The sequence below is a fragment of the Athene noctua genome, chromosome 1 (assembly GCF_965140245.1).
Source record: "Athene noctua chromosome 1, bAthNoc1.hap1.1, whole genome shotgun sequence".
Lineage (NCBI taxonomy): Eukaryota > Metazoa > Chordata > Aves > Strigiformes > Strigidae > Athene > Athene noctua.
In genome coordinates, this window is record NC_134037.1 from 111,388,272 (window position 1) to 111,395,196 (window position 6,925).

The following is a 6,925-nucleotide window of genomic DNA, read 5'->3' on the forward strand; positions in this document are numbered from 1 at the left end:
TTAAACCCTAAATCCTCATGGAGTAGTTCCAAGGGCACCACTGGACGTGAACTAACCATGAAGCATGCATCCCTGGCTCCCAGCTCACCGAGAGGGGACGGTGGGAGCGAGCCGTGGCCGCCTGCCCGCGGAGGGGACAGAAAACACTCCCCGGCCCCCTTCTCTCCTGCGGGAAAGGAGGCGCAGGGCCCTGCGGCCGCAGGGCCAGGCCTGAGAGAGGCTTCAGGGCCGGCCGCCCCCGGGGAGGCCTTCCCGCCGCCCCGGCCCTCTGAAGGTCAGCGCCGGGGGCGGGAAGCCCCGAGCCGGGAGAGGAGCCGCCTTTGCTCCCCCGGCCCGTGTGTCACCGTGCAAACACGCCCGGGAGGTTCCCCCCGTGACTAACAGTTTCTCCACGGCGGCGGCCGCCGCCGCCCCCCGGCTACCCGACGACGCCCCCGTCCCGCCGCCCGTCCAGCGCGGGTGGGGCGGTTTCACAGCCCCTTTCCCGGGGCGGACCGCACCTCGGGGCCCCTCGGGGCACCTCCGGCCCCCCCAGCCCTGCAGAAGAGGCTGTATTTGGGCCGGGAGGGGAGCGCGGGCCCGCCCTGCCCCATCCAGTTTCGCCCAGGAGAGGGGGGAGGGGGTGGTTACACAGCGCGCCCGGCTGGCCCGGGAGGAGGAGCCGCCGCCGCCACCCCCTGCGCGTCCCAGGTGTAACCGGAGCCGGGAGGGCGCGGCGCAGCCACCAACACCTGCGGAACCTGTCGAGCGGCTCACTTCGGCTCGCCGCCGCGCACGCACCGCTCCTTCTCCTCCGACCCGCGCCTCCGAGGACTTTTCTCCGGCCTCTCCGCGCCCCGCCGTCGGCCCCAGCCATGGATCCGCTCTGCAGGGCAGCGCTCCTGTTGCTGCTGCTGCTCTGTGCCGCCGCCTGCGCTCAGCAGAGCCGTGAGTGCCCGCACCCCTCTACCCTCCCCGCGCTCCCCTCCTAACCGCACGCCGCCCCCCCCCTCCCCGTGACCCCTCCCGCGGCCCCCCCTCGCCCTCCGCCACCCGCGAAGCCGCCCCGGTGGGCGCCTCGCTCCGTGCCCCGACACAAAATGGCGCCCCCTCTCCGCCGGGGGCGCGGGGCCGCGGGCGGGAGGGAGGGTGAGGAGGGGGCCGGGGCGTCCGCCCGCCCGCCGCGCTTCGGCCCCCGGCCCGGCAGCCCGCGGGGAGCCCGAACGCTCGAGGGAGGTTCTCACCTTCTCCGGGGAAGGGCGGGCGAGTGGCGAGGTGGGAAGTCGGCTCCGGGCGGTCAGGGGCGGCTTTGTCTCCTCCCCGCCCGTGGAGCTGCGGGCGGCGGTGCCCCGCGGTGCCCGACGGCCGCCGCGCTCACAGCCGCGCTTCTCTTCCAGCCTGCATCTGCGAGAAGAACAAGCGTGTCATCAACTGCAAGATGGTCAACGGCGTCTGCTGGTGCGACTCGGTGGGATCCCGCGTGTCTGTCAACTGCGAAACTTGTGAGTAAAGCCCGCGTGTCGGCTGCGGCGTTACCGGGGTGCGCTGCCTGCTACGGGGCAGCAGGAAAAGTGCCGGCTAAACTCAAAGGAGCGTGTGAAAGCGGCCAGTGGCTTCCTAGCAAATAATGGTAGCCAAGGAGGGAAACCTTTGTAGTCTTCCATGTCAACTGGCGGTGGAAGATAAGCGTTTAGGATTCCTCCTCTGCAACTTGTGTGGATGTGCATAGGCTTACTGATGCAGACTCCTCCATCCTCCTTAATATTCGGTCTCTACTGGCAAGGATTTCTCCCCGATCAATTTTTAGCTTCCTTGTGAGCACATATGACTTTCTTACAAATCTGGAAGTGAAAGATCATTGTTTCGGGATCTTACTCTTGGTTCAGGCTCAGCTAAGCTATAAATGATTCTCCCACTGTAAGAAATGGAAGGTGGCCGAACTTCTTACGCATTTGCCTTGGGAAGCTGACTATCCCAGTTGTGTTGACTTCCTGCACCACCTACATGTTAGGCACCCGTTCTTCCTTGTAAGGGCTTTAAGTCTAGTTGCTTCTGATGTAACCTTTTGTTTTTATAGACTTAAAAGCTCTCTTTTGAATGTGCATGGTCCGATGCTGCATGACGTGACTTTCTGGTTATTTCTAGTGACTTCAAAATGCCTGTTGATGAAAGCAGAAGTGACAAGCTCGAAGTCAGGTCGTCGTGAGAAACCAAAAGATGCATTTGTAGATACTGATGGCCTTTATGATCCCGAGTGTGAAAATACTGGTGTTTTCAAGGCGAAGCAGTGCAATGGAACTACCTGTTGGTGTGTGAATACGGCTGGTGTTAGAAGAACCGACAAGCATGACGAAGACTTGAAGTGCAATCAGTTAGTCAGAACGACGTAAGTCTTTCAACAGGGTGTGCTGTGATGTGAAAACGTTCCTGTATTAGGTTCTGCATGGTAGAGGATTTATCTCTGTGAATGATGCACTGGGGATGAATGAAGATGGAGCAATAAATGCTTGATTAATGCTTTTTTTTTTTTCCTTCAGAAACCAGGAGGTGTGTAAGGGGTTTGGAGGGGGGTTTATTTTTCCTCTCACTGATGGGTTTTTTTCCCATGGGGTTAGATTTTTAGTATGCATTACTATGTGTATGTGCTTTAAGAATATTCAATATACTTGCCTTACTGCTTCAGGTGGATCATCATTGAATTGAAACATGCTGAAAGAAATTCTCCTCTGAACACCGAATCTTTAAAGAAGTAAGTGATAGTAAGATGTCGCAACAGTGTCCACATGCACTACTAGATATCTAGTGTATCTCTAAACAGTTGTTGAAAAGCATTGTCAAATCTGTGAATTCATTTGTAAGACCTCAGAAGTGATCTCCAGATCCTTCATAGAATTACTTTAATTTTTATTGGAAATAAATTAACTGGTAATAAGATTCACTTACATTTAAATTGATCGCTACTTTTTTTTAATCAAGTCAATATACTGAAGTAAATGGAAGGTAGAAAGGTGAAGCTGCCAAAAAAGTAAACTAACAGAGATGGCAGAGGGACTGCATAGAAGCAGCAGGAGAAAAATGAGAGTTTAGCTATTTTTTTGGGTAGAATAAAATCCTACTTCTCTCTGTCAGAAGTCATATAAGAAGAAATACGTGCTTGTAGCTATTAGATTATTTCCCCCACACACACACACTGGAACAAAAGCTGCTACTCTACCTCCTTTTCTGTACTCTCAAAACTGTTCAGACTTCAGTAAGTTCATCTTCACTGTTAGGAATTAACAGAGCTCTGGCATAATTGAGTAATGGGATTGTACTGTGTGTGGTTGGGATGGTAGCAGTTGGTATGGCTTTAGACTGGGGACCACAATGGTGTCGATGAGTCACCAGTGGTTTAACTGTTGGTAAAACATGGCATAGTTGCTTAGCGTTGAGGCTTTCTCAGATTCTCTCACTCTGCTGCCCCAGTGAGTAGGTTGGGAGTGGGCAAGAAGTTGGGAAGGGGATGTGGCAGAGACAGCTGCCCTGAATTGACCGAAGAGATATCCCATGTTCTATAATGTCACACTTAGCGATGGATCTCGGGTGAAGTTTTTCCTGAGTAGCCATTGCTCAGAGATTGGCTGGGCATCAGTCTGCTAGTGGTGAGTGATTACTTTTGCATCCTTTGGGGTTATTTCCCCCACCCAACCCTTTCACTTACTAGACTGTTTTTATCTTGGCCCGTGAGGGTTTTTTCCTTTTACCCTTCTGATTATTCTCCTAATGTTGCTAGGGGGAAGTGAGTGAGAGACTAAGTGAGGGTTTAGCTGTCAGCTAGGGACAACCTGCCACAGAGAGACTGCAGGAAAAATACCCAATTATATGTCTCCCCGCTTCTGAAAACAGATGTGTAAAATGGCACTGTTTTTAACAACTATGGCTTTAATACCCTTACAGGTTCTTCAAGGATACAATTACCAATCGTTACATGCTCGATGGACGCTATGTAACTGGTGTTGTGGTAAGAGGCACATAATTTTTAATAAAGTATTGGAATTTTATTTTCCTGTGGATAACTTTTTAACACTCTTGTTTGACTAATGCAGTATAGCATGGATCTTATTAGAAGTTCTCAAAATAGTGACATTGAGCAGCTAGCAAATAGCTGTACCTGAACTGAAATACTGAGGAATTACATACTGCTCTCCTCAGTCTGTAGAAGAATTCTTACTTTGCTTCACTAAAAATTGAATTGTATTGTAAACAGTTGACTTGAGAACAAGTACATAAACTTGATTGGGAATGTGAGTTCACAAGTTGGATCATAATATTTTGCTGTGTATTTGATAGTTGGATTTAAACTAGACCCTTCTTAATATACCATACTACATTTTTTGCAGTACGAAAAACCTTACATTACTATTGATTTGAAGCAGAATTCCTCAGACAAATCTTCTGGAGATGTGGATATAGCTGATGTGGCCTACTACTTTGAAAAAGATGTAAGTGTGTTGTGGGTAGGTCTGCCAAAGACATAAGTATGTACATTGCATTCAGTAGTCTTACTGTGTACTGGCTAAAGCAAGATGAATTATTGCAGTGCCTAGATGAATGCCTATTATGACATGAAATAGTAAGTCTCTCTTTCTCCTGTCTGTTCTTAGGTAAAAGGTGACTCCATCTTTCATAATAACATGCTAAACATCAGCATTGATAATGAAGTGCTGAGGTTTGAAAATACAGTGGTCTACTATGTTGATGAAATAGCACCTGAGTTTTCCATGAAGTCTCTGACTCCCGGCCTCATTGCTGTCATTGTAGTAGTAATAGTAGCAATAGTTGCTGCCATTGTTGTTCTGGTAAGTTCTAAAAAAGCTTCGAAGCAGAATGGGTAACTAATTTGGCAAATAACATGCCAGGCTAATTGGACTCTGATAGAAATAGTCTTCTGAGATTTGGGAGGTGGGAAAAAACTGTCATACTGTCACTGTTCAGCTTACGACTTGAAGGGTGTTGCATGGAAAATGAAAGTATTAAGAGAAATCGAGGCGAAGAAAGGACCTGTCTTGCCTCCTGGTTTAAAGTGGTTGAGAGTGATAGGCAGCCTCTTGAGTACCTCACTTTGTAAGGATGGGGAAGGGACCACTTCGAGTTTGGAGTTTTACAGTCACAATATGTAAGGTCAAGACTTAAATAAAAATTCACAATTATTCTGTCCTCTTGCAGGTCTTCACAAGGAGGAGAAAAGGGAAGTACGTGAAAGCAGAGGTAATTCATTTCTGTGTATGTGTGGGAGGGGGTTGGCCAGAATGCAGGAACTTGTAAATTTGCTGTAGGTTAAAAACTTGATTTGAGTGCTTCGTATGTGTTCAAGGAATCCGAAAGTATTGAAATTCACTAACTAGCTTTCACATCTGTGTAGTTCACCATGCTTTTCCTGCACTAGTTTCAAAGGCAACTGGTGATCTGCTGCATTTCCCAGGAGTGGGAGGAGGTGCTGCCAGCAAGTGCTATTTTTACATATCTATAGCAAGAGCTATACAATCCACAGGAAATACTGAGAGTCTTGTTCTGTCATGAAGACCTCTACTTGAGGTATTTGCATGGAGCTTTGCAGTTTCTATTGAAGAGCTGCTTTCCAGTGGAAGAGTAACAAATGGTACTAGTGCATGGTGCTTCACCCTAAGTGTAGAACTTTTTGTAAAGGAATCCAAAGGGTGTTGTAGCTAAATAAGAAAGTGCTTCCTGCACACACCCCAGAGTGCTGTGTTGGGTTTTTTTTTAAAAAGAAAAGCTGAAGTGTTACAGTTAGACTTGGCATGTTTGATTCTGTTAGTGTTACATCAAATCCCTTTGCTAATGAAAATTTGGATTGTTAAGCCCTATTGACCACTTGGGTTTCTTGTTGAGAAGTAGCACAAATGTTGATCTCCCTCTCTTTCCTTCCCTCCAGGTAAAGGAAATGAATGAAATGCATAGAGGACTGAATGCATAACTAAATCCGCTGAATACAGAATAAGATTCAAACAAACATAATGGAAACATTGGAGGCATGGATCTTAACTCTTAAAAGATTCCTCCTGAAAGAGAGGCAATTGTGCTCACTAATGATTGTTAATAACAGCCAAGACTGGTAACCATGCTACTATTTTTACTATTTGTTGAGAGTTGAATCTTAAACGCTCCATCTTACTCAAGTCAAACTTAACTATTGCTCTCTGATTTTTTTTTTTTTTTTATTGTGATTAAATGAGTTGACAACTGCTGTTACTAGGGTTTTGGAGCATACATGTTTAAATGTTTTTTACCCTTGTGGGACGTTTATTGAAAGTAATGATTTTTGTAGCCATGTTTTAACGAGACTGTCTCCTGTATAACTGAACATGATGTTTTATGGCTGTCTGTACATATTTGAAGTTGCTGTAACTTTTTTTATGACTTGAATTAATAAAACTTTGAAACGGGCTTCTACTTCTTCCATGTTGAAATGATGAAGATCTGCTAAGCTACTGTGCTTAAAGATTCAGCAGTGTAGTATTTCCTTAAAACACCAACCTTGATGTAGGTGAAAATATTCTAGAACTCTAACGAAGTTTGTATTGAGTTTGTATCTCAATAGCATGGTATTTTTTCTTAAAGCTGTGAAAAGTATGCTTTATCCTATTTTCCCCTCTTAATGTGCAACAGGAGTAAAATAAAATATGGATTGTTTGTATAAAAAAATATGCTGTGAATGTAGTAATTTCAGGAATGCGTAGACTGCTCTTTCGAATGCTAGGTAAGTATTTATAATACAACAAGCCTCTAATCTAGAACATCTGGTGCAGGTTTGGGGGTGGGTAGCCTTGACATCTGCGGAGCTGGGGAAGAGCTATTGCGCTATTACCATGATTTACATAACTATCCATTGCAAAGGTGTTGCGTGGGGAGAATCTGTTCCTGCTGTTTTACCGTGACCTACAGTGGT

The 6,925-nt window shown here is 47.1% G+C and overlaps 1 protein-coding gene across 1 annotated transcript; it reads left to right on the forward strand.

Annotated features, from left to right (window-relative positions):
• The first annotated feature begins 771 nt into the window (after positions 1-771).
• On the forward strand, positions 772-6,653 carry EPCAM (epithelial cell adhesion molecule). Its single transcript, XM_074926520.1, has 9 exons — positions 772-927; positions 1,377-1,481; positions 2,125-2,365; positions 2,663-2,728; positions 3,916-3,979; positions 4,359-4,460; positions 4,623-4,817; positions 5,185-5,226; positions 5,912-6,653. Exons 1-9 carry the CDS (start codon positions 855-857, stop codon positions 5,951-5,953), a joined length of 930 nt encoding a protein of 309 aa, XP_074782621.1. The 5' UTR covers positions 772-854; the 3' UTR covers positions 5,954-6,653.
• The last annotated feature ends 272 nt before the right edge of the window (positions 6,654-6,925 follow it).

What these genes read in the sequence shown, in the direction of transcription:
- EPCAM (XM_074926520.1), top strand. Translation starts at nt 855, where the DNA reads ATGGATCCGCTCTGCAGGGCAGCGCTCCTGTTGCTGCTGCTGCTCTGT. An exon ending in AATCAGTTAGTCAGAACGAC is followed by an intron (nt 2,366 to 2,662) that starts GTAAGTCTTTCA and finishes TTACTGCTTCAG; the next exon opens with GTGGATCATCATTGAATTGA. An exon ending in GGAAGTACGTGAAAGCAGAG is followed by an intron (nt 5,227 to 5,911) that starts GTAATTCATTTC and finishes CCTTCCCTCCAG; the next exon opens with GTAAAGGAAATGAATGAAAT.